Genomic DNA, 27,891 nt, shown 5'->3' with positions numbered 1-27,891 from the left:
CATCTCTAGCATATTCTAGTACTAGCAAGTACTCTAGCCTATATGTGATTTATATTTCCTTTTTTAAAAGCATTTTTGTTATTATTTTTTTGCATTTTTTGGCCAGTGTTTGCATACTTTGAAGCATACCTCTATACATATTCTAAAGTATATTTAGATTTTTTTCTTCTTCTTCTGTTGCTTCTACTGTGGTAGCAACTGGTGGAAAAAAAACATTGCCCAGGAGTAGAGTAGTGCCATTTTGCATGTGCCTTGCCTGGGAAGAGTTTGCGCCCCTCAACCACAGCAGCTATTTTGAAAGTGACCCCTCATTCAGGCAGCGACTCTGCAGCTGTCAGGAACCATGACTGAAGAAGATGACGGATTCTGTTGTCGTGGAGGGATATGTCAAATTCAGAGATGGAAAAAAGGTCTTTATCATGAAAACATTTTCTGACGCGCACTGTAGAACTGCTTCAGCGCACCTTTTATTCGTGCTTACAAAAAGTTTCTCTCTACTTTTGTGTCTTCCACAGTGGAAAACTAGGTGGGTCGTGCTTCGCAAGCCGTCGCCTGTAGCAGGTAACATCAGAGACGTTTTGCTGGAAAAGCGTCGGTCACTTTTACACACTTTACTTTGTTTTATAACTCTGGCAATTTAATGCTGTTCAAATGTCAAGCTGTGTTCTCTAACTTTTGCGCGTGGCGTAAACAAATCAATGCGCATGCAGGCTGCGCCACAGTGGAGGAAGCTCGTAGACTGAGTTGAATACTGCAGATGCTATTCTGCTGCTGCATGCCATGAAATAAATATTTTCCTATTGCAAGGACCCCCCCTGCTCCGACAGGGCCTGGTCTCATGTTCTCATTCAGAACTTAGGCCCAGTCCGCAAAGCTGATGTGTTCAAGACTTGCTGTATTTTTAGATGCAAGTTCAATTGGTTTATAAAGTGAGGTCCAAGTGAAGTAAACTGACTTTTAAAGGTTCCTTAATTTAAACAGAAATTGAAATGATGGGACAGTGACTGCATACTATTTTCGATATGTCATTCAGTCACAAAAGCTTAAGATTTTTCAGCATTTGTCTTTACCTTAGCTTAATTGGTTCTTAATTAATTGGTTGGTTTTATGATTTTAAAACACTCAATGTCTCATATTGTGAATCCTAGTTAAGTGAACTCCATTTTGTGACACATCTGCAGTTTCATTTTTAGGACACTGAAGGTTGCCAGTTCCTTGAAATACATCTACAAAATGTCTTGAGGCATTGCCTTGAGAGAAATGGCCTTTCGTTCTCCTACATTGTGTTTGATGATTACTCAGCTGGGGTTGAAAGTGATGAAGTCCATACTGAGTTACACTGGGTCACTTACTGTAAATCTTGGTTTCTTTGAACGTCTGGTGGTGCGACACTGTAACATGCCCCACAGGTTACACTGAAGTTGTGTGCTGCTCTTCTTCAAACCTTTGATGTCGGTGTTATCACAGCTGTCTATGCTCATGCCTCAGTTATGTGTATGAGGTGTGTGTGTCTGTGAGGGAGGGGGAGAGAGAGAGAGAGAGACACACACACACACACACACACACACACACACAGAGTCTTGTTTTGTCAGTTGACACTGATTGTTCGAAGGTGCCAAAAGACTAGAGGACACTAATGCGGCTACTGTGTGTCAGAATAAATCTTACAAGCAGTCAAGACAGTATAACTTGGGAACTAAATGTTGGATTCCTTCTATAATTTTGCAGTTAAGTCAAGGGAATTGTTGTGACTACAAACTACACAACTATAATGTTTGATTGTATCAGTGTAGCGACAGATATGAAGCTCAGGCAGCATAATGACATGCTGCGATTTTCTGCCACAGTGTAAATTGATTTTCTCTTACAGTGAGTGGAATTTGTGTTGCTTTCAGAAACAGGCCAGAGCCGTTTCTGTCTTGAAAACATTCGAGTGATTGCACACTCTTGTTCAAAAGCTCTTATGCTCTCTCATCTCTCCACTCTTATTGTCAGCTGGACTTTTTTCATAGTTACTCCAAAGAGAGCATACACCGAATGGCCCATTCTTGTAGTTCCAGCGTAGCTCCGTCTTCATCTGCCACTCCACACATCCAGTTTCTATGCAGACACGAGAAAAATGCTGAACTTTCTTTCTGTAGCATTCCAATTCAAAGCGTTTGAAAGCTGCATTTTTCTGCCTCTGCTCTTCTCTCCTCTGTCCGCACCTCGACTCCCGCAGACTGCCTTGTGCTGCTGGTTTTTAAAGACAAGTCGGACAAAGCCCAGGGCCACAGGGAGAGGGCCAGCGTCACCTTGGAGGACATCTGCGGGCTGGAGACGGGACAGTGGTACGAGGGCGCGGGCTACACTCTGGCCGTCCTCTGCCTGAACCAGGCCGCTGTGCTGGGCTTCGACAGCAAAGAGGCCCTGCTGGCGTGGGACATCCGCATTCGATACAGCCTGGGAGAAGGTGAGGAGTTCACTGTTCACTGCTAGTTCACTAGTTCACTGTCCTGTCAGCACTGTATCACTGTTCTGGCACAAAGCTTCAGTCTGTTTTTCAGCGTTATTGCAGTGTTTTTGTACATGTGCTGCCCGTGGATCATGTCAGTACTGTGGCATTTCAGCATTATTTAAATGTTGCGATGTTCCTACACGAATGTCATTTTTTTTCTTCAATAGAAAAACATTTACACTTGCCCATGAATGTAGTAAAGGCCAGCCATGTTGTCCAAGCTCCACACCTTCTTGCATAAAAACCAAACAACTTTTAAAGAAATGTGACCTTTCTTTAATTTAATGGGCAATTCATGGGCAGACAGCAATTTTCACAAAATAGCACAATTTTACCTCAATAAACTCTTAATTACAGCACTTTTCCAACAAGCAAATTATCTGATCTGTGACTGGCAGATTTCAGTCTTTGAATTTTACTCCAGTCAAACAAAGAAAATGTTGTAAATTGCCTTGCAATTTGCCCAAAAGCTATGAAAAAGTGTTTTTTAGGCACAGTAATCACAGAAAACCGCTGGAACATATGGAGGGATTTTTGTTATTATTTGATGATGGTGCTATTTTGACTTGGGGAGGAGGGTGCAACTTGTTGCTGACTCACTTGGAAAGTTTTCATTGGGGTTACGGTGATACTCTGAAACGGTGTTGGCCTTGTAGGTATTTGCAGTAAACGTAACACTTACAAACAAGTGAGCGGTGTGAGGATTTCTGCCTCTAGCATCCAAATGGAATACTGGCTGCTCGTCCATATAACAGTCAGGTATCCAAAATATCAACGGCAATAATAAAAGTTGAAAACAGCACACATTTGATGAAGATACAGGCTGGGCACAGGACAGTACAAGGGTCTGTAAATTATAGGAATTATAGAATTTTAACTATTCCTTCCACCCATGCCTGTATCACTGATAATGCAGGGTATCAGACCACCAGGGGGCCCAGACCACCAGGGGCCCCAAAATATTCTAAGTCCCGGGACCCTGACAGATATAGGTCCGTAGGCCACAGTTTATGATTATGGGGGCCCAAGTCACAGCCTCTAATAACATTTATTTTAATGCGGAGGCCCCAATCACAATTATTAAACTGCCACCTCTTGCTTGTATGTTTATGAGCAGTGCATTTAGTGAGTATCATCCAGCTAAGATGCAGAGCACTAATTATATACTGGTGGGGCAGGGAGGTCTAGGTACAGATAGTCAAACCTTTTCAATAAATTTCAACATTTAACTATTTTTTGTTGGTCCTTCATTCTCACCACCTATCACCTCGCCTCCTTAAAGCCACAACCTGCAATCCAAATGTAAACAAAAGGAAGCCCCACCACCTAAAACTAGGAACTAAAGCTTGCCTTGGGGTTGGACAAATGTTATCACTCTCAAATTGAATGAGCGAGCTCTAGATAGAAGGAATGGCAGTCTGTAATAGCTAAATCTGAGTTTCAGATTACTTTGAGGTTGGTTAATCCGGCCCTGCTTCCACCTGATCTGACGTCAAATAATCAAATGCTGATTTAGAGCAGAGCAACCAATAGTCAGTGATGGACACTGTGTTCAGTTTGGACAACTGTACTAAAAATCCCTAATAACACACAGCCCACCCTGTACATGCATTCTGGTTTGACCCTCTATCCTGTGCTGTTCCTCTTTTGTAAGTGAGTTTAATGAACTAATAGAAACGCTGTTTGGCTGTTCAGCTGCTGGCTTCAGTCCAGCTGAATTTTAAAGCGGCTACTAATCACAGTGTTAAGGGAGCTGGTGGTGTGGAGTGGGACATGGTGTAATAGACAACAAGTTGCAGTTGTGCCTCTCTGTTCGGCGTGGGTGTGTGTGTATGTGTGTGTGTGCTTGTGTGGATAAGAGAAGTAAAGAGACAGCTAGAGTGTGTGTGTGTGTGTGTGTGTGGGCGTGCACATGCTCGCCTGGTCCTGATGGTAACACCATAGAGTGGAGTGCGGCCAGCGCCTGCAGAAATGTCACCTGCCAGCCTGTGGGCTGAGGGCCACCGCGTGTAGCGCCTTTGTTGTGATCTGTGACACCATATGAATCTTTCTCAAACTGAGTGATGACACGACGCCGCAGGCCGACATTTTCTCATCGTCGGCTCCATCAATCTCACCTGGCAAAGTTTATTCACCGCGGTATCAGTCACTGACGTGAGCGTAGGTGCCGCTGCTGAGGAACTCCGCACACTTTTTGAACAAAACTCCCATCAGAGACACTCGGTTTCAGGGCATGTGTGTGGGCATCGCCACTGACTCACACACCCACACACACACACACACACACAGACCAGAGATGTGTGTCCACAAGCACACACACAGTCAATGCTCACTCTAATTTGTTGTTCATCTTCTGGGCCCTGACCGGCTCTCCTCTTTTGCTGCTTATTAGCAAAAATATTGACTCAATTCCACAGATGTTTATGACAGGCTTTGATTGATTGCGTTGGGCTTTAGATCTGAGCCCGGTACGTTCAGAGCTCAGCTCACTGATCTCATTCACTGTGTGCAGCTGTTTTTCCTGCCTTTTACTGCTGAAATAAATCAAATCCACACTGAAGTAATCATCTCATGATGAAATAGTGTTTTCTATCCCTTTTTAAAACATAACTCTGGCCATTTTCAACCTGGACCCTATTTTCCAATCTTTTTCCATCATACCGATCAATTCTGACCAAAACTACTACTTCACTACAGAGCTACTTGTGTCTTGCTTGCCTGGGTGCGTGTGTGTCCAAAACAGTACTAACAGGCCAATGGACACTTGAAAAATCATCCACAAAAGCACCCAAAGCCTGTAATTTTCAACACATTCATTGCCCACTCTGTAATGAGAGTAAAAAGTTAAAGGTACAGGATGCTGCCTTGGGCGTTGCTTGTAACACTTCCTTGTTAACTCTTTGCCGGCTGGCTGCCTGTCTACATGCTGTCGCTGTGTGAAGTAGTTTAAAACTCATTACAGAGTTGGCATCAATGTGTTGAAAAATACATGTTTTGGGTGCTTTTGGGGTTGATTTTTGGAGTATTCATTATAGGACTGTATTGGAGAGCCGCACACTCAGGCAAGCAAGATGTAAGCAGCTTCACAGTGAAGCAGTTGTCTAGATTTTGGTCAGAATTGATTGGCATGATGGAAAATGATGGGAAAATAGGGTCCATGTGAAAATGTCTTCAGTTATGCTTTAAGTTCTAAGTTGCTTCTAAAGCTGCTGTTGTTGCATTCATAGAGAATAATTTGATTTCCCATCATTTCCATGAAGTCAGTGATGTAAGTTGCTTTTTGCTGCCTTTCTTCAGTGTTTTTCCAATTTGTTTTTTCCCTCAGTTCACAGATTTAGTGTTGGAGTCTTACCAGGGACCAAGTTGGAGAGTGGACCTGCAACTCTTCATCTGTGCAACAACTTGCTGGCTCTAGCCAGGGACGTCCCCCCTGTTATTATTGGCCATTGGAACCTTCCGGACCTGCGCAGATATGGGCCTGTCCCAAATGGATTTGTGTTTGAGGGGGGAACACGATGTGGTTACTGTAAGTTTATAGCTGCTTCTATTATCATTTTTATGCTAAATCCGGATGCTTAGTTATGGTAAAGATAGTAATTTAGCTGTCGTGTGGCTCCGTAAAATGACATTTTGTGCTTAGCAGATGGTTCCTCTGAACATAAAGTTAATTGGTTGTGAGGCTGCAACTGAATCACTCACATAAACATGAACACTTGTATTTGTGAAGCATGAAGGAAACCAAGGAAACTATAAAAATCAATCTCTTATCTCTAAATGCTCTAAAATTAAGAAGTATTGGACATATAGGCAATTCAGCTTTATTTATGTAGTACTTTAAAAACACCAGTGTGTACCAAAGTGCTTTAGAAAACAGGAATAAAAGGAGGCAGAGCATGGAACATCAACAGCAAAATGAAGACATAAGGGAAATAAGAATGTGGTTAAAAGCATGAAATATGACAAATACAGCATTAAAAAAATTGTAAAAACAAGTCAGACAGTGAAAAGGCAACGAATAAAAATAGGTTTTAAAAATTTAGACTGATTTGGCTGATCCGATGCTTTGGGTTCAGTCTGAAGCCACAGCAGATGGCCTATCACCCACATAGTTTCTAACCACAAATATGTTATCTTAAAGACATTATTTGGTCGTCTTGGACATTATTTGTGGACACTAGGTAAACATGGGTAGGCGTTTTGAGTGTTGGTTTGGAGTCATGCAGCAACAGCTGGAGGGGATGTTCTGATATAGGTTCAGTATTGATTCACTTTGATTACTTAAGACCATGAAACATCTTGCTAGATCTTTCATTTAGCCACAGTCTTGTAAACGGATCCCAAACAACGTTGGGCTTGCGGCTGTAGGGCAATGATCCTATAACAAAGGGAGGTGCAGACAGGATTTAACCTATTGATTTGGAAAAGATTGGAGTCACATGTAGCCTAATTTCTGTAGGCGATGTGGACTCACTTAACAAACCAAGGAACTTTTAGTGCAGTGTGTGAATGTTTAGGCCAGCGGTGCTGTTATGAACTAGCTCTAGTCTCTCATAGCTCATCGCATGAAGAATATGTCTCGAGTCAAATTGGGTTGCATTATTGGTGGCTAATAGCTCATTAAATCATAAGAGACTATATGAGCCGTGTTTTCCTACTGTCTTTCTCTAACGGACCAAATAATAACTGGCCATGATCCATTTGTAACATTTATTCAACAGTGTGAAAAGAAAATGTGAAAGAGAGGCTCCTTCCCAAGACCTCATTTCCCAGTACAGTAACGTAATGTGCAACTTTCAATCAAAGAGATGCCCTTAAACTAATTAGAAGCTATAATCAGTCAGTGGTAATATGTATGCTGGATCAATACAAAACCAGCAGATGGATGCTCATCCGTTAAAAGCGGCTCAAGTGAGTTGAGGCAGGATTTGGGAGTGATTAGGGAGATTTAAAGAAATTGTAAAAAAGTATTTATGTTGTTTGTATAAATCTAACCCAACTGACCAAGTTGGAGTTTGTATTGTATTAGGATGCATTGCCTTAATTTTGCCGATGGAGTCAGTAACAATGAAATAAGATAGACTGGACCTGACCCTCTTTCTAGTTGAAGCAATAGCAGGACTATAAAAACAGTCTGCAGAAATAATGTGTTGGCCAATATGTCTGGAGAACTTGAGAACTTGGTGGGAATAAGCCACAATTCATCGTCCTTCGGGCGTGTTTGGATGATCGACTCCTCCTGCAATGCAGTAATAACTGCTTGAGGGCAATGAATTTTGATCACATTGTTGTCCATAACATAAGGTTCATGAATAATTGATCAAGTATTGATAAGCGAATGTGATTTATAGAAAGACTTAACCAAGAATACATTAAAAAACCATTCAGCAGCCCGTGTAAAATCTCCGTTGCACTCTGGATGCCCATGTGTAAGATAATCACTTTAAGTTATACTGTGCTGAATACAGTCTCATGGTGAAGCTGCTTTGATAATTCAGCCGTTAAGTACAATAAATATGGTTCCTTCCTTTCCTTCCTTTTCTTATGAATACGTGAGGGTGAGTTTGGCGTTTGGTGGATTTAAATCACTATGCCATCATGGATATTTTGCTCTAGAGCTGATTCCTGTGTGTGAAGCTCCTAGTGCCAACTGGCGTCTCTCAGTACAGAGAACATTAGCGTCAACATTAGGATTAAAGGGTTGAACTGAGTCACTGGATGTGTTTTTCTCTCTCCTCTCGTACATCTGGTCTCCCTCAGGCAGACGCATTAAGAAGATGCTCAAAGGAGTTTTATGAAACAAAAAATGAGCCTTCAGATGTGTGTTTTTTTTTTTTTATCCTTGCCAGAAGTGTGAACATCTACATGTGCAGATGTCGCTAAGAGACTGTCGGATTTTCATTAGGTCCTTGTTTAACTGCTTATGTCTGGAAAGCCTGGTGGTAATAACCTTTTACATGGCAACTGATGGCCTGTAAGTTGCTGCTCCTGCTGCAGCTGCACTGGAAGATTGCTTTTTTTATTCACTTCACATTTCTCTACAAATCAAATAGGTTGTGGAAGTGTTTTGGTAGCTAGTAGAAGATTCATTTGGATTTCCCTTGTTTCCTGATAAGGTAACGCGTGTACATTTTCAACATTAGTATTTGTTTCAAGTTTTTCATATTGTTTGTTGCACTTCTTTGTAAGTGGGCATAATCCTTTGTTGTGGATGTAACGATCAGGTAACGATACAGAGTAGGCCTTGCTAAGTGTAAGACAGTTGTAACGTTAGTTGATAAATTGTGGTAGTGAGCAGTTATCAGTGATTTGATTTGATTTGCCAAGACGCTTACAGCTGGCAAGCATGTAACTAGCACCAAGCTATTTCTTACTTGTTAATGGTTATAGCGTTTTGTCCTCTCAAGCTTGGCAGATTGGGCCTGTGAAAGCATCTGCTTCATGAAAAAAAACACTCTATTGGAGCAAATTACTCCCTCTGTGGAGGACTTGGATCACCCCCGCTGCAACCAGAATTCAACATTATGTGCTACTCCAAATGAAGTTGTTTTTGACAAACACAAGTTATCCCCAAGCTTAACAGTCAGAACTGTGTGTATGCCTGCGATAAGGTGTATTGCAGTTTACATCTTGGAATAGACATGAAACCATTAAAGGCGAGACGAGTGTGTGTCAACACCTGGAAGGGACAGAGACGGGACAGAGACAGGCACGAGAGGAACGCCAGATAGTCGACGACATCAGAGCATAACGGATACATGATGACCCCGCTGGAAACATGAGACTTAAGAATGCGACGTGTGATTTATTTAGCTCAATTAAATCTTCAGCAAGAGATAGACATAGACATAATATCAAGAAGGGCACACATCACTTTCAATTTCATGTAAAAAAGAAATGCAAAAAAAACCTGGAAGAGGAATGTGTGTGTAGGTGATATCTATACATGAAGGCACATCTGAATGTTTGTGTGTGTGTTGAAGGGCGTGCATTCCTGGGATACGTAATCTCGGCACAGTTTATCCACAGCAGATGGAGAAGTGGGGCGCCGGTGTTGCTGAACTTCTCACTTATGGCTAATGCAGCTGTAAAACAGTGAGGCGGCTTTGTCGGCTCTTTTGTCCGTAGCATTCTTTATGGTTTTAGTTTTTCAATTAGGCTGGGCACAAATACCTCCCATAGGAAAATCAATAAAAACGCACAGCATTGACTACAGTATTTTAATGAGGAAATGCGATCAATAGCCAAGGTGTGATGGAGAGGAGAGAAAATGTCTTGGGGCTTTTTGGAGCGTCTAGTAGCGGGAATGTACTGATGTATGTTCAAATGACACACTTTGATCTTCCATGATGTAATGATACCTCCACTCATTTCCTCAAATACCACATCAGGAAGAATTCACTGAGACGCACAGCTTTTCGGTTGCGAATAAATAAGACAGGGCCCTGCCGCATGAACAGTCAGAGTGACTTCGGAGCACTCAGCACTTTCATCTCCAAGTATTGGTGTCACTTAATGGCTGCTTGGATGACTGTCAGATGCTACCGATACTGGGTAAAAATAAAAAAGGTCAACCTTGACTGTCATTGCCTCGCCGCAAAGATTTGAGTTAATTTACACTCCCCACTTACTGAATCACAAGGTAAAGCTCTGTTACTTTGTATGGGTGTTGTTGTTTTTATCACTGCAGCAAGAGAAACCATAAGGGAGCACTTGGATTGTTTTGTTCCTACGTAGCATCTTTATTGTGTCATAAACTGGAGCGAGCTCTCCCACCTGTTATTTTTATTTTTTTGTATCCTCAAGCTTTAGTCACTTCAAGAGCAGCTGATGCTAAATCACTCGCTATCCTAATCGTGAGATGAGTAGATGTGCTTCCTCACAAAAACAATTGCCAAAGCAAAAACGTGCGGAAATTCTCATTGAGACTCAAACTCAAATAATGTTTGTGCCAGAGGAGAGAATGAGATGAGATGCTTCTTCATAAGAGCCGAATCATGAGATTGCTAACTGGGACATGCATCTTCAGACTCGGTTGGTGCGGACGTCTGAGTGGCCTTAGCTGGTGACCTTTGACTCCGCTCATGGCCAGGGGAGCGTTTGGAATGTGATTGAGGTCAGCCTTGACATGGGTGGTCTTCAGGAACAGCGCTTCCTTGGTGACACCCAACTCGGCTTCTCAGTGATGGACAGCAGGTTGGGTGGTTAGAGCGAGGTCAAGAGGCCGCCGGGGGGCGTGGCCATTGACCCCTACACCTTTATATCACCGTTTGATGACACTCTAAATTGAAATGAAATGCGAAAGGGGAGTCTTAAATCATGAATGAGATTTTTGGTTGTAAATATTCAATGAACTCTCTAATAACTAGGGTCACTATAGTATGTATAGTATCTTTTCATATCTTTCAAATTGTATACATTGAAATGCTACTAATTGCAGCATATTTGGTCTGGCAGAGGACGTTTGAATGCTGGAGAAAATAACAGTCAAGACCAGAAGGGACATTAATAAACTCTGTTTCCTACAGGGGCCGGTGTTTTTTTCCTCACATCTACAGAGAGCGAGCAGATCAGCTTTCTATTCGACTGCATCGTCAGAGGCATCTCCCCCACCAGAGGCCCTTTTGGACTGCGGCCAGTTCTGCCGGGTCAGTACCAGAGGTGTTTAATGCTGCTTAGCTAGGAGAGACTGGAAAACCAACTGACCCCAAGAAATCTATACAGACCAGGGCGGGGGGCAAATTAGCTGTAAGGCATACTATGTTAAAGGAGGAAAGTGGATGTCCATGTGATCTCCTGAAGTTAATCATGCTTATTTGGCTGATTATTAGCTGCACTATTGCCTGGCAGTGTGAGCAAACACTTAGCTGAGCACTTGCCGTCTTAATTGAAGCAAATGTTGCTGTAGTCCCATGCTACCAGGGGATTTATCATAGCTGTTAGGTGCCTCACTCCATGTGCTGCCTTCCTGGAATCCAACCATTTTTGGGCGTGATGCAGAATGAGCCAGAGGATTCAGGCATGGGTGGATGTGCTTTGATGCTAATTTGAATTATGACTGACAGCTGTTTTATTTGTAATCGAGTTATCCTCTGAAACAAACTTTAATTTTAGTCGATGAAATTTGCCAGCCCCTGACGTAAGTGTGCTATGGTGAATGTGTATGTTAGGGTCACCTTAAACATATGTAAGAGGATAACCACCACACTAACTTTTATTATAGCAGCAAATTCAATTATCTTCTATCTATAGTCTAGAGTAGAACGCTACTGGTGTTAGAGGTGGAGGATGGGCCGCGCCAGGCTCCCAGCCAGGATTTGTTTTTTTTTATTATTGCAGAATTGTCTGGTTAGATTTCAGTTTGCCACAGAAATTTAGATTTCCAGCCAAAAACGCATGCACAAATGTGTTCAATGATTGACTTAGGTACACAACGTGATCTCAGCAAAGTTTTGTACTATTGAAAAATATTTGAAAACACAAACATGATAAAATATGCTTGGAAAGATTCTTAAAATATTCTTTAAAAAAAAAAAGTGGTACAGTATAATATTGCAATATTTTGTGACAGAGAGGTGTGCTTTTACCTTGAGCGACAAGTCCTGGCATGTCCATCCTCAGTTCTCCTGCTCCTCCTATACTCCCGCCTCTCATAGTGCAAACCTGAAAGTATCTAGTCAGTGTTTTGGTTAAGGTTTCTTTAGCCAGTGCATAGCTTGTTTCGGTAATGTAAAATTACATGTCTTTTTTAAAGTTTAAAAGTGTCTTCATCAACTAGAAACTCACACACGACACTGAAAAATAAAATAAGCTGCGACTTATTTTACACTTGGAACAATGTAACACATACATATAACCGTCTGTCCCATAGAAACTTACAGGAGGATTTGTCCTGGTGACTCAACATGCCAAGGCGCATACCATGTACTCACAATATTGTCGGTTTGAATCTGGCTCACACCCTAATTCCCTCTCATTTTCCCATCTTCCCTCTGCTATATACTGCCTAATAAAGCAGAAATACTCTAAAAATAATCTGAGAAAAAAAGAAACATACACGCCTATCTACCTATGCTGCTTCTTCTATTTCTGTTTTTCTGATAACAGATTTTTGTGTGACATTTCTGGATGTTAGGCCGAATGTTACTGAAACCGATTAAAACATTATTTGTTCTTCTGCTGTCCACTTTAACGCTTTCTATTTTCCAGACTATTTTCCGTTTTCAAATTTTAATCATCCAGTCTGCCAGCTAATAGGAAATGTGGAGCGGGCAGCTGTGGGGCTTGTGGGTATTCTTGTTTTCACACATCTCCCTACCCAATCGCAGGTTGAGCTCATACTCCTATTATTGTTGTGCGTAGTAGAATAAATAGCAGGGAGGATGTCAGGGGGAGAGCGAGGGGTCAAAGTCACAGTTCACACAAGCAGAGCAGCCAAACCCTCCTAATCACTCTGGGCATGTGTGTAACCTCATCCACAGGATTCCACCGACCCCCGCCCGCCTCTTAAGCCCCCCCCCCCACCCCTCACACCCCCCCACCCCACCCCTCACACCCCCCCACCCCCACCCCGCTTCATACTCGGTCACCCAGCGCTCCACTCTCCCCTCCCCTTTCTCTCATTTTCCCCTCTCTCTCTCTGTGTGCTCTTCACAGCCCGTAATTGTCTCTCTGTCTCTCTCTCCTTTCTCGCTCGCTGTTGCTCCTCACCGCCCTTGTGCCTCTCTCTCTCTCTCTCTCTCTCTCTCTCTCTCTCTCTCTCTCTCTCTCTCTCTCTCTCCCTCCATGTCCTACACAGTGTTCCTGACTAAATCTCTCCATCTCTCTATTCGTCTCTGTTTTGATTAATTGCTTGCTCGTATGTTCTCTGGCCCACTTATCTGTTTGTCACCCTTGCTTGTTGTGCTCCCACCTCGCTCTCTCTCTCTCGCCACCTCTATCTTTTTTCCCTCTCTCTCTCTCTCTGCCTCTCACTCTCTCTGCCTCTCTCTCTCTGTCTCTCTGTTAAGTCTCATGTATACCAACTTTATTCCCACAGGCGGCCATTTTGCACTGGCATTATGTTCTGGAAACTCTACCTGATAGATTGGTATATATAAATCCAGCAATTTTGGGACTAACAACTACGACTTACTTGCTACTAAACTACCTAGGCTAGATTCCAGTAGTAGCTACATCGGGCCAACATTATCTTAAATTGTGAAGCTAACCCTCCAGATTGTTAGAATCCATTCTTAAGAGCCATTAGACCAACAGTTATGAAATTTGCTAGCAATCTTGGGAACAACTTCAACGACTGCTTGAATTTAGCAGAGAAGTTAGCTAGCTTACTTGCTAGTTAGCTAAGCTAGCTAACTAGGCTAGATTCCAGTAGCAGCTCCATTGGGCCAAAATTATCTTAAATTGTGAACCTATACTCTCCAGATTCTTAAGATCCATTTGTTTCACATATATTTTTCAGATGGATGTGATGTTCATCTTGGTACATAACAGTAGCTGGGCTGTATTTGCTCTTCCGGGTACAGTTTCCCACCCCGAACGTGACATAAATTCAAAATGGCCGCAGAGGGAATGAGGTCTATTAACAACATAACCAACACTCTGCATTGCGTGCAAGGGGACATTGGTGTCATGAGACTCCAAGCAGTCATCAGATGGTTTGTCCTAATTGATTACTTTATATTTGAGGAAGCTATTATTTACTGGAGATCAATGTGCTAAATGTAGGAAGCAATCTTAACAGTTGTTTGGTACATTTGGCACATTACTGTTGGAGGCCTGGATAGATCAAAAATCAATGCAATGTTACAGTTGACCTTGGTGGTCCAAGGTACATTAGATCCTCACACAGTACCAGCAGTCTTTAGCCACCAGCAGCAGTGTGCGTACCACTGGGCCCACGTGGCAGCGCTATTAATAAACACTGTAGTGTTGCACAAACACTGCAAGGTGTTCCCCTGTGTGACCCCTTCCTCTGCCCCTCCAGAGGCCTGCTACACTCTCCCTCACAGTCGGGGCAACATAACAGCACACACCACTCCCACTGCTCGAGGATTTGTTGTTTTCTTAATGATGCCTTGTTATTAATCTTAAACGTCTTAAACACACTGGCATCTTTTCACTCCATCTTTCACCGTGTCTCAGGCGGATGTTCCGCACAGTAGTTTGCGTGCCACAAAAAGACGAGACCCTTGTGGTTACAGTGTCCCTTCATGTATCTCTGGAGTAGCTGGATGTGTTTTCACAGCTGCGCCTGTGTCACCGCAGTACAAAATGCTCAGCTGCGTCACATTTGATCCCACATCTCAGTGACGATAGCAAGACACACTAAGCTAACCCCCGTCACTAATTAGCTCTATGATTTACCACCCTGGACCAATAGATTCAAACAGAATGTCAATAGCAGCGGGAAGTGTTGCCAGTAAAAGATGTGTCAGGATGAGCTTCTAATATAGCTCCAGTTATGAATCAACACTGCATAGGATATTTCACCATTGATGTTTGAAGTGCCTACAAATTACTGCATCTTTGGTGTTCATTGCCATTGTGGGTGTGGATGTGTTATGAATGCTCTCTCTGACAGACCCCAATGCCAGTCAGGCGTATTCGGAGGAGAGGGTGAACCATGAGGCCCAGGAGCTGGAGAAGCGACTGAGCATGCTCTCTCACCGGAGCAGCACAGGTACATATTCAAAGTAGCAGAAGCCTGTCTTTACAAAGCAAATGGTGAAAAGGCAACTAAAAGTGTGTGCATTTCACAAATCTTCCTGACTCACACACTTCCTATATTGGATTTGCAAACATGTCTCTGCTCTTAATAAATCCACAGCACCCATTGGGGCATGTACTGTAGTGAGCCTTCTTCCCTCAAATGACTGTTAAAAATGATACATAGCCTTTTAATAATGCTGCAGTTTGATTTAAATTAAGTTTGCAAATTTGACATTATTTATGCTGGTGATTTATTGTGCTTATTATGTGGTGAATACCAGCGGGAGAAGTGGCTGAGGAACAACAGGCATAATGATGTTATAATGCTTTGATATGCTTTATTGATGAAAGAAATGTTTTCATTAAAGTTGTAAGAAATGTTGATTAAATTAATCAAAGTTTTATTAACGTTGTCCTCGGCAGCCTCGTCCACCTACTGCCCATCCGCTGGGGGAGACGACCGCAGCATGTCGGGGTCTTCCGACACCTCCGACACCAGCCAATCAGACTGCAGTATTGGCAGCCGGCTGGCCATTTGGACTGAGCCGGCCGTTGGCTCCAACCCCTCTGAGAGCATTGGCCAGTCGGGGGCCAAAGTGGCACTACAGAGCATAGAGAAGCTCTCGGTCAACCAGGGAGGAGGAAGCCGCCCCGCTGCCAAGGCCCCTCGGCAGCTTCAGGAGATTGGCCGCCAGAGCTCATCGGACAGCGGCATCGCCACCGCCAGCCATTCCTCTTATTCTGGAAGTTTCTCCTCCTACACAGGCAGCCTGGATATCGCCCCCGCGGAGGAATTTGGGTCTGTATTCAGCTTGCCTCCTCACTTGGCTCTAGACCTCAGCCCTTGTACCTGCCCTCCTGTTCCGGGACACGAGTACCAGGTGCCCACATCACTTAGGTACCTCTATGACTCTCCCAGGAGTCTAATACAGGAGGGAAGTGGGGCTGCCAAAGACAGTGACCCCTCCACCCCAACTAAGGACGCTCCCGCCCCTCCAAGCCTCACAACAGAATCATCAAAGGGTGATGAAAGCAGTGCCACGGTGTCTGGGGGTCACTCGGACACTGCTGAAAGACAGCCAACTGCCGAACACTCACAAGGCCTCTCAGAGGAGAGTAAGAAAGTCAAGGTGGCGGCCTCTAATGACAGTCAACATCCGGACTCCTGTCAGATCTGCAGCTCTCTCTCATCTGTATCCAAAACCATCGTGACCATCTGTTCAGCCTGCGGTGGATTTAAGGTACAGTGAAATATGTTGTTGTGCTCCGTCTAAGCGTTTGCTCTTTGTTTTCAGGCTGTTGCTTTTGCTTGTTAATGTTGCATACCAATTACGCTGACTGAATTCTGAGTGATTTTCTTTTTGCCTCTTTTTGTTTCAACAAACCCTGTTACAGAAACTGTTTCGCAGTGAGAAATGAGAGAAATGAACACAGTACCTTTCATAAAGTCAGTTCCATTATTGCTGGCTTTCTCTCTGCCTCTTAACTCCGTTGAAAAAAAGACGTCTGTCTCTTTCAAACGGTCTCCTAACGGTGCTCTCTGCAAAAGTGCTGTTGTATAACTCATCGTCATAGCAGCTTGTGTGAGCAGGCCTTATCATCACTGTATCATCTGTTCGGTTGCGCGCTGTCAATATGACCTTTGTGGTATCGTGCAGGGCGATTTTGATGCCGCTCTGCGTTTTGTGTCAGAACAACTAACAATCCCACGGCCCATCTGTCTAGCAAGTTGGGCATTCAGCAGCCAATTGAGGTTGACACTGTCATTTCACCCAGCGAAATTAGACCTTGAGAGTTGTGAGTGACTTGCAGCTTTTCTCTCCTTTTTTACGCATGTACCCTCTGTTTATTGCGGTATTGTTCCTGAATATCCAATGGCTTACAAGCGCGTTTACGACTTTTTAGCTTGAGTCTCCTTTTTTATGAGAAATACTCAAACACAACAAGTCTAGTTCTGCATAACAGGAATAATAGTTTATTATCATATAAAGCCCAAAGTGCATGTCATCCAAGTGTACAGTTTAACCGCTATTATAAACACACAAACAGTTTCTATTTCTGAGCTCCTAGTTTGTAGCTGTCTTGGTTTTCTGAAGCGTTGGTGCTTTTCTCCTTTGGCTGGTGATCATGGGGTCGGTTTAGATTTCTTCTTGTTCAGAGCTTGATTGTTTTTTTTCCCATTGTCTGGTCTTGATATGTTGCCACCGCTCAAGAGAGGCTTGTTTGAGTTTGGAATAAATCAATTTCAGCTGTTGGATTTTGAGATAAATCCAATTTGGCTGTGATCTGCAGCGTTACATCATTTGACCAGTTTCATACTGATGCATTTTTACTGAGATCTTCATATACTTTATGACTTAGATCAAAGTCCACCGTTTAAATACTTTTCTTGTGTTTGAAGTCACAAGAACTCTCTGAAAATGCTGGGCTTGATCTATAATTTCAATTAAGTTGGAAAATCCCATGATTTGAGCATTCAGATGAAAGGTTTATTGGAGCTCATTTAATATCACTTCATGTCACTTCATTGAATATTCTAAACATAGAGCTCCACCTACTGGTAGTGCATTTATGAATGAATGAATGAATGCAAGTTTATGCACCTTTATTGCTCTTTATTGCTCTGTCTCACTCCTCTCCTTAGAACATTAAATTAAACATGAGAATTATTACTGGCCAGAAGCTGGTGGAGCAGGCATGAAGCGTGTAGGAGGGCATTTATCAGTCTCAGCAGCAGAATCCAAGTGTTTATTGTTCACATTTAAAGGACGACTTCAGTCAAAAACATATATGTCCTTTGGAATCGCTTAATCTATACAGTATATCAATACGTAAAATCTGTGTTTTATCATAATTAACCCCATTAATGTAGTATGTGACAGTGATGTCATCGGTCCCAAACAGGTTCAGATCTGGCTGGTTAGACAGAAGGTGTGTATGGGGGATAAACCTACATGCAAAAGCAAAGCGGAACAGAGCGATATGTCTTGTGTGATGCAGGCAATCATCTGCCAGTGAATTTGACATTCACAGCATTAAAAAATAAATTAAGAAAATTTGAAAATATATAAAGAAACCAAGCCCTCCACTGTGGGGAGCTTTTAAAACTCCCAGAATTAAAAAAAAAAAACATTCAAGTGTCTGGCCATGAGGCTGTTTATTATTACTGTTATTTATAGTACAAATCATCCAATTAAGTCTGTTTGCATAAATAATCAATACATTTCTTTTGTTTATCCTCTCACAGGGGACACCATACAGCCCTGCTAGTGGCTCAGTGATACCTGCCATACCAGGTAAGTCTAATCAACAGAATTGTGGATTATGCACACTGCACGCATTTATTCTTGCAAGCATGAACCGATTTCATGCATGACGATTTGCTACAGCAGACACATTTTGCAGATTTGATAGTGTGTAATATCCAAGAGAGATGTGCAGTTAGACTGTAGGGCAGAACCCAACGTATGATCGAGAGTTTTGCCTCCAGAACATCACATTTTCAATCCAGCAGATCAAAGCGTTGACAAGTCGCCATGCAGACCCGTCACCTCCAGTGAATACAATAAGATGTTTGCAGTAAAGAAAATTATGGAGACCGATGCCTCTCCTGGCCCAGAAAGCAGCCATAGCTCAGAGAAGCCAACGGTGAAGAAGAACGAGGAGACGCCTCTGCCAAAGAAAGGAAGAGAAAAATTAGCCAGCCTCTTAGCTGATCTCTTAGGCTATCCGAGCGCAGACAGGGAGCCGGAGGCAAAGACGAACAGACTGAACCTGTATGAGTCGATGAGCTCCGCATTTGGAAGTGAACTCAGATCCACACCAGCTGGTACCTGCCTTCCATCACACGATCCAAACCCACGGCGAGACAACAGATCTGTCATTTACGAAAACTGTTTGAAGTGTAGAGGGGAGCGCTGCCACCCGCCCCCACGGGTCACGCCTGCACAAACCCACCGCAGCAGCAACAGTTCCACTTTACACATCGGCGAGAGGAGCTGCGCCGTGCCTTCTGGGCCGCGCCTGAAGAGAAGTGTAGAAGAAGAAGCGGCTGCTAATGAGGAGCCGCACTATCAAGTTCACACTCATGGATCACGGGCCGTGGATGGGAAGTGTGAATACGAAGACATGAACGGTCATACGGTGACCGGTGAAGGTAAGAGGCCTCTTCGCCAAACCTCCTCTTCAACTGAACTCACTGATAACAAACAAAGCCTCTGCATGGCCTTTGGTGTTTTCCTCTCCTTTCAACTCTGCATCCTTTGAAATGGATCATCTCTTTGTTTCTGTCCTCTTCTTCTCTTTGACGTCGATAAAAAAAGGACTTACTTAGTGGATTCTTTTGTTTCTTGAACCATTTTATTCTCTTTTTTTCACTATTTTTCTCTCTGCAATCTGTGATGTTTCCTCTTTTGTTCTGTTTCTTGTGTTTGTGCAAGTGAGCTTTTTTAGGGTTGGGAAAAGTACAGGGAATTCATGAAATCAAAGTAGAAATGATATACAGGATCTCTACATTATTTAACTGAGTATCAGTGATAACAGAGAAACCCTTTTTTTCAGTTTCAGTGTTTAGATTGGGTTTTACATTTACACTGGAAATGACATGATGGCCACTAAACTGTCTGCTGTGTCTTCTACCTCTTTATCAATACACAAGAAGTGATGTAACTATCCCTTGTGCCATTATCCATGATTAATACAGCAGCTTATCCCCACCAAGCACCAGACAGCAAAGTGATGCTATTTCCAATTCTGTAATATTTTGTGGTATTGTGATGAATCTGTCCCTGTCATTTACTCAATTGTTCCCTTCCTTGGATCTGCAGGGATTCATGCATTTATACCAAGAGACACTTTGGCTTCTTTGGTTCACTGAATGGATTAAAATAAAAGCATTTTCTTCACTGGCTGCTGGCACAGAAATAAGAGTTTATTAGAGCTTTATTTCCTATATCTAAAGCACACTGTATTTTGCTTTACCACCAGACAAAAGGCCAAATAGTAAAGAGGAAAGACGCAAAGTTGATCCTGCTTATGAGATCATGGAGAGCCGGGCGGCGGAGAAGAACTCTGAGGTAGGCCAATCCAAAAAAAATACTCTAATCCGCTTTACACTATCAAGTGCTCACACATTTTGACTGTACAACACTTTGGGGTCTGAGTTGAGCTGAAACAATTATGGAAAACCTGTGATAGCTTGGGAATTCCTATTTATAGGGATTATGAAGACTTAATATTAATAACAGCTCATATAGTTTTTGCAAGCAGCTCGCATGCAACAGCCGTAAGCGTAATATCTGTAATACAACAATGTAAAATCAGTTGTTCGCTCAGCATTTCTTAGTTCTGATAACTTCTTGTTCAGTGACTTTAAACATGAGCGGATTGGAATAAGCAGTTGTGAATGTCAGTAATGTGTGTGTGTGATGTTCACATGCTGTGTGATGAGCTGAAGTCACAGCATCACGGTACATACATTCCTTAAAGTCTAGTCCCTCGGCATAAGTACAGTACACCCCAATAATGTTATATTTTTGAGTTATATGTGGGAGTGTGATGAGACTCATTCTGCTCCAAGGCAGCCGTTCACAGCTGCAGCGCTGAATGGATTGTGTAAGAGCTTATACTTTCAGGAACTCTTCATCTAGGAGTCGTAAGCAAAGAGGAGTCAGGCAGGATCATAATGGCGGACGCTTTCAAAAGTCAACGAATTCATGGGACCTGTGGAGTGCTCCGATATGGGACATGAATATTGAGAATTGATGCTATTGAGAAATCAAGGGTCGAAGGGGTTGCAAATGTTTTTGAACCACCTCAATCACATGAAAAGGAGTAAAATAGTTAAGACTACTTGTCAGTTCAGTTGATATTCATTACAGATATCAGCTTTTATGTGTTACGCTCATAGTTCTGGTTCACGGTTCTGGTCCCATGTAGATTTATCCCTCTGTTTGGCATGCATAGCAAGCATTGACGTCTTCCTGGTCCCTGCTCCTAGCTCTTAGTGAGTGTTATGAGACTGAGAGCAGTACGGATACACTCCTCCACCAATAGCTGTGCTTATAGTGCCGGTCTGTAATCAGGGATCATGGGGCACAATTTGAAAGGCATGGGTAAGCCTCCATAATGATGAGGCAGTGCAGACAATGTTTCCACTGAAGTAAGACAAGACAAGGCTCTGAGCTTTCAGTAAACCCCAAATATCAGCCTCTGTCTGAAAATAGTGCTGACGTGTCCAGTGAGCTGTTGCTGGAAAAAAAAGTCATCATCACACATCTGTAATCTTATGTAATGAACTTCTGCATTGGGTATAGTCACTCACTGCAGATTGTAATCAACAGTACTTACTGTATATCTTGCAGACAGAAGAGAAAAGCAAGTATGAGCTAATGGGCAGCTGTGGTCACCAGAGGCTCCTCCATGAGACTGAAGGTGAGTGCATTCACTAATACACAGAGTTTGAAGGGAGCCGAGCAATCAAGACAACCAAGTGGTTTTCGGTATGAGTTCTCTAGTGCTGCCAAGCCGGTCAAACACACACAGAAAGTTGGCCTCTGGGTGAACTAATGGATTCCATCATTTTTCTCAATGGACCGTTTGATATTTTGTTAAGTGCTTTGAACAACTTCAGCTGTGCCTCCTTACTCCTTACAACGCCCAGGACACGCTCTCTGGAAAGTGAATTATTTTGATGAGTCAGCAGCCTGAATCAACATAACGGCATCACCTGTTGCTTGGTGTGGGTGAAATGAAGTGAATAAATAAAATGAAATGAGGCTCATTCAGTGTCTGAAATAGCAGACTGGCACTAGGCATAAAGGCCAAGAAACAGACGGCCGCCACATGAAGTGTTTATCTGACTTTAGTGCTAACGGACTGTGAAGCTGTTTACCTCTACATAGCACCTGCAGTACAACATAGTGAATGACGTAACATCTGATGTATTCAAATCCACTAGTGTTTCATTGTGTCACGCGAAAGAAAGGGATCGGCTGAAAACATGTTAATTTATGTGTTGTTATTGGCAGAACTGAATCACATACAAACCTGTAAAGCACATATGAGTCACAGAATGCTTTGTTGCTGCTAATGTAATTTAGAAAACGGGCTTGAGTTCAGAGACCTCTCCTCATCATCACCTATATTAGGCTCACTGCATGTATAGAACATTTCTGCAGCTGCATTTTATGTAACTCCATAAACTTGAGTTACATAAGAACCGATTGTGTCGAGAGAAAACACACACGCACACACACACACACAGATAGGCAAACAGAGAGTGCAGTGATGTGCGACAGGATACCTGCCCTGATGTGAGGTGAGAGGACAGTTGTCAGGGGAGGTTTGGCCACTTAGGCGTCCCGCACCGTGAAACATGCCCTCAGTCTAATGCACACCTGCTGTAGAAAGTCCCAGCGGCTGTCACAGTGTGGCACCAAACCCATCAGTCATTTTCATTTAGCTACACACATGGCCTCGGTTCCCATGTCATCGTTCCCATCGTCCTACAGCGGCAGACGTGCAGGAGGCCAAGTCCACTGTCTGAAGTTTAATTCATATTAAAACGGCTTTAGGTCTTGATTTCACAAAATGATGCAGAAATGTGTGCTAGGACTGTTGACATTAAATTGTGCCAGTGGTTCTCAACCATTTTGGCTTGTGACCCCTTAAAATGAAGCGATTTCTATGATTCTATTATCTATTCTATGATTACTTTTCTTATCCCATAAATCATCTCACAATCCTCCAAAATTATCTCATGACCCCCATGTTGAGAGCCACTGCCTTAGCCCATCTACAGGTCTTAGGTCATGGGCCAAGGTATCCACTCCTGTAACAGCTTACTTGCTCACACTTTTCAAACACGCATTTCCCAAATCTCAACCTATTGCCCTCTTAGATGCGTCTCAGATGTGTTCATAACTTGAGCACAATGACTGCTCCCTTGGGTTCAGTCCGGCATGTTTTCACCTCCATAATACAGCTTAATGTCAGCCTGCCGGAATAATATCTGGGAGGTAGAAATCCGACTTGAACATGCCGCTCCCTGGAGACGCCGCTGCCATCAGACTTGTGTTTTTCTGCCAAAACCAGTTGACATTCCCGAGTCCAGGTCACTAAGCTTGGCCAGGTATTACCTCTAACATCTCCCCTCGAGGTTTCACAGAGTGCATTGCCCCCCCCCCCCAGCCGGGCTCACAGTATAGCGATGACTAAAACGCTCCCCGGCCTCAGAGCTGCGGGCAGACCCACTGCCGTAATAGCAGCCATTACAAAACACCGCACTACTGCGAGGGCTGCTTGGTGTCTGATCAATTAGGTATCAAGCCTCTCAGACGCTGCCAGAGGCTGCGCCCACTGAGAGTCTGCCGGTGTCTAATGGCTTCTCAGTGATTGTGTGAGCGTCCCTTGGGCTTGATGCTTCTGAGCAGCGGGTAATGGCTACTGGTGCCACTTAGGAAGAATGAGTCAATAGCAGGTGAAAATATTTTGTCCCCAAATGTTATGTATCACCCAGGTTCTGCATATTATTCACAGTGCTATATCTACATGATACTGTAATTATCTGTAGCAATACAGAGATATATGAAACCATGCCAGGGATTAAAGATGTATAGTCAATCAAAAATGTCACTACGAAATCTAAAATGGTCTTATATCTTCTAGAAAAGATTTCTGTTTTATTTATATTCCTCTATGTTTACCAATAGATGCCTATCATGATGAATCTCTTCTAGAGAGAGCCTCATTACAATGTGTTTGTTTCTAGTTGAGACGGCCCTCAGCTGTGTGCACTAAACTGACCTAGAAAGATGAACGGCGTATGGAAGCGCTTCTTGTTGTCTTGATTTTTTACTGCCGCTGGGGAAGTCTGAAGCACGACAGCAGATCCAGGTTTAAAATCTAGATATTCTGTTTAATCTTCAAACAGCAGTTGTTAAAGCAGATATTCACAGGCACAAAATACACGTGTATTTATACTTTATGTATTTATTTATGCTTAGGGGAGTTACACCATGCGCTCTTTAACCTTCAGTAAAAATGGCACCAGAACCAAGTTTTTACGGTACAAACACTAAGGAGTCGCTGTATGGACAGTAAGACTCCCACCAAGCACCAAATGCCGGTAAAATCTGGATAAATCAATAAGGGTCACCCACCATGCTGGCTGGCAACTCTTTGAGACGATAACATTTGAAAGCCTCAGTTATAAACAGTCTTTGGTCTTTGCCTGTACTCAAACTTTGACCCTGCAAAACAGACTTCAGTATTTCGAAGTCTGTTTTCATCCATCCATTTGTTGTAGGACTGTTTGTAATCTGAGACAAAGTATATCTTGCTTTTCATCCATCTCTACTCACAGGGGAGAACAAAAAAATATTCAAATTATGCAAATTCCTCAGATATCCTAAGTGTATTTTGCCTCTGTGTTTTTTGAAGGTTGTAGCTATCTTTGCTGGCATTGCAGATAAAGGTTTAAAAAACTGTTGAAGGTTACATGTCATGTGGCTGAGATATGCACATATTTTATCCAGGTTTCGCCACACTGTATAAATAAGACATGGGGGTCAACGGCACTCACCCAGCCAGCAATGAATTTGTCTCTTTGCTTCTTTACCCTCGGTAGCTTTTAGGTTTATGACAGGTAAAGCTCTTTGGGGCCTTCCTGTTGTCACTGGACACCATCTAGGAACGAGGATAAATCACCTGGTCAAAGCACTTTAGGCAGCGCCGTGGATGTAATTTGCGTGTTTGACAGGAAAGGCTCTTCTGTTAGAACGGCTTGAGCTGACGTTTCTTTCTAGTTTCAGTTCACACCTTCTCCGCTGACTGCACCATTTGATCAATTGCCTAGATTCTTGAAGCATTACCTGTTATCGTCCCTAATGTAATACCCCCCAGCATCTGTTCTCGCACAAATGCATATGCTTTCAACAGATGTTTACTCATTTTAATCTGTCACTGATGTGCCGTTGCATTGCAGCTATGTTTGAGACGCATTTTGTTGCACTATCCTTGTTGCAAATGTTGGGAAAATGCATCAGCTTATTTGGAGTTTGTTTGCTAGGTTTTTCCTGATGTTTTCCAGGTAGGAAAATGTTTTCAGTGAATCAGATTTACAGTAAAAAAATATGTTTGAGGCACTGGATCCATACAGTGAACTCTGCACACAGTTTAAAGGGCAATAAGTAAGATTTTTACTGCCCCATAGCACAAAATACCCATAATATATTTGCAGGGGATTGATAGTGTTGTAGATCAAGATCAATACCAGCGGCTCAATAATTACAACTTAATGCCCCTTTACAAGGTATTCTATCCATGTGGCAGATGAAGAAACCTCGCCCTCAAACTTATGATGGACATCAACTGTCCCCCTGAGCTTAATTAACATGGTGTTACTGCTGCCTTGGCAGGGCCAGTGTTTGTGTTCCCACCAGAGGTGCCAGTTCCTGACAGGCCTCGGGGTGAAGGTGTGACCTACGTGAATATCCCCATTAGTCCCACGTCCAAGAAGCAGCTCAACTACATGGAGCTGGAGCTGCAGGAGCCGGGGTCCGGCATCCGAGGGACCGTCACGCATCTCCCAGCACAGAGTAAGGACACGTCCGAGCCCGTCTGTGGAAACAATCTCTGAAATAAGAAGTGCTGATATCGGACCAGTTTGCCTCTAAAGCCCCAGTGATCTGCTCTTGATCACTATGCCTACTGTAGAACTTCCAATAAAGGTCCGGGCCTTGATTTACCTCAACAAAAGACAGGCCTTTATTAGAGACTGGTCATTATTTCTTTTGGCAGTCCACAGTAGCCGTTACACCTAAAATGATAGTTTACTGGTATAGGCAGCTGTTGTCTACTACTACTACTACTACTACTACTACGACTACTACTGAATATCTGGCAGAAATAGTCATGCAAAACAATTAACTACTCTATTAAAAATGTGATTTATTATTGGTAACAAACCAGTAGGCTACTAGATCATACTGGGGGTTATGCATGATTGGTGTGAGTGAAACTATGTTGTCTTTAAAAACTTTACTGGATGTAAACACCCAAACTATTTCCAGGTTTTGAATTTTGAAATGATTGAAACCAAAGTGAAATCACCCCAACTGTGCCCCATGTGCTCTTGTCTTTTTTCATACTCAAAATGCACAGGGCTTTCCCGATTGTGTTGTTTTATAGTTTATATACTATCTGTATACAGCATAGAGAAGGAGAAGCAACCTTTTAAGTGTTAAATGTTCTGTTCATACGCTGTAAAGAGAGAGAGAGGAGTGAAACTGACCTGAACTAAAGTAGGGTATCAATATCAAGCCAGGATGAAAAGAGGCTGGAGATACATGATTGCTCTGTAATTCTATTTTACTTAGTCAGAGTTAAGATAATTGTTCCTAAACGATTGAGCTGATTTGCTCTTGTCCCACTAAAAGACGGCTGAGTCCTTGTCATCAGAGACGCAATAGTGGGGTGTAATTGCCAGAGAAGTCGGCTATTAGCGTTATTACCCTCAGGAATATGAGGACCGCTCTAACTTTGACATGAGAGAGGTTAATATCTAATGTCAGCAACATCCCGGCATGCGCCATCATTAATCTGTCACCCGGGAGGAGGGGTGTCCCATCTTTGTCGCTGAAAGGGAGTCACAGGGCATTCACATCACAGCTGTGAATTCACTGGCTGTAATGGGATCATCCTCCAGGGTGTGTGCGTGCGTTGTGAGGAGGTGGTGTTGGTTTCCTACACTTTATGAGACTGGAGAATACATAACTCAAGCGGTTCCTGATGCTGAATCTCATCACGTCTTCACAGCTCACAGACAATAATGTAGTGACATGCATTTCAGTGTTGCACAAGTGCGGTCATTCTCCTGCTGCGATTAAACCTTGACATCTTGTTTGTTTGATTTTCACACAAGGCAGGATGAGAAACCGTAGTGTTTAATGGTAGCAATGTGCACAACTCATGGACGACTATTCAGTGCGTGCTGAAAATGACAAAGGCTAAAGCAGATTATGGACAAAAGGAATCACTTACATAACTTTCTGCTTTCTGTGGTACAAATCACTTGCATATATTGAGCAATCATGTTGCCATTCAGGGCAGAGATCCTCTCAGTTTGAACTCTGTCACACTTCAGAGGAACGAGCACAAATGTTGTCATGCTACTTTGGCTGGGTCTGTCTTCATCAAATATTCTGGATGCTTTTTGAGATGATTCAGCATCGTTTTTGTGGGGCCATTGCATGACAACTTTGCTCCACATACCTTACACAAGGCATTCTTGACATGTGCCCATGTTGGGCTTTTGAGTGGCTTTGAGACTGACATAATTGCCAGCAAAAGCAGCTATCAGAGGCTGAGTACAAAATTACAGAGAGCGAGCTTGGAGGGTTTTTTTTAAATGACAGCATAAGTCTACGGCCATAGAACTCACTCAGTTTGAGCACTAAATTATTTTTATGACGTGTCTCAAGATTTGGAAAAAAATGTTAATCGCCAAATTGACCCGGTTAATGGAGGATCTGTGTTGTGTCTCGACAGGGAAGAGCTCCACCAAGTACGCCCAGATTGATATCACCGCCACAGAGACGGCCCACAAAGTTGGCACACAGCATGCTCTGGGTCGGGAGGAAGGCCTGCACACTCTGGAGCTGAGGAGAAAGGGAGTGCCACAGTGA

General features: G+C 43.0%; 1 protein-coding gene across 1 annotated transcript; it reads left to right on the top strand.

The window, feature by feature from the left end:
• The first annotated feature begins 356 nt into the window (after positions 1 to 356).
• LOC139911329 (protein Dok-7-like) lies at positions 357 to 27,891 on the top strand. Its single transcript, XM_071898843.2, has 13 exons — positions 357 to 410; positions 516 to 561; positions 2,222 to 2,452; positions 5,823 to 6,023; positions 11,023 to 11,142; positions 15,078 to 15,176; positions 15,629 to 16,446; positions 18,453 to 18,501; positions 18,720 to 19,361; positions 20,192 to 20,280; positions 21,568 to 21,637; positions 25,624 to 25,781; positions 27,760 to 27,891. Exons 1-13 carry the CDS (start codon positions 357 to 359, stop codon positions 27,889 to 27,891), a joined length of 2,709 nt encoding a protein of 902 aa, XP_071754944.2.

The sequence above is a fragment of the Centroberyx gerrardi genome, chromosome 23 (assembly GCF_048128805.1).
Source record: "Centroberyx gerrardi isolate f3 chromosome 23, fCenGer3.hap1.cur.20231027, whole genome shotgun sequence".
Classification (NCBI taxonomy): domain Eukaryota; kingdom Metazoa; phylum Chordata; class Actinopteri; order Beryciformes; family Berycidae; genus Centroberyx; species Centroberyx gerrardi.
Note: the sequence above shows the minus strand (reverse complement) of the source record. Positions and strands in the feature narration are given on the sequence as shown.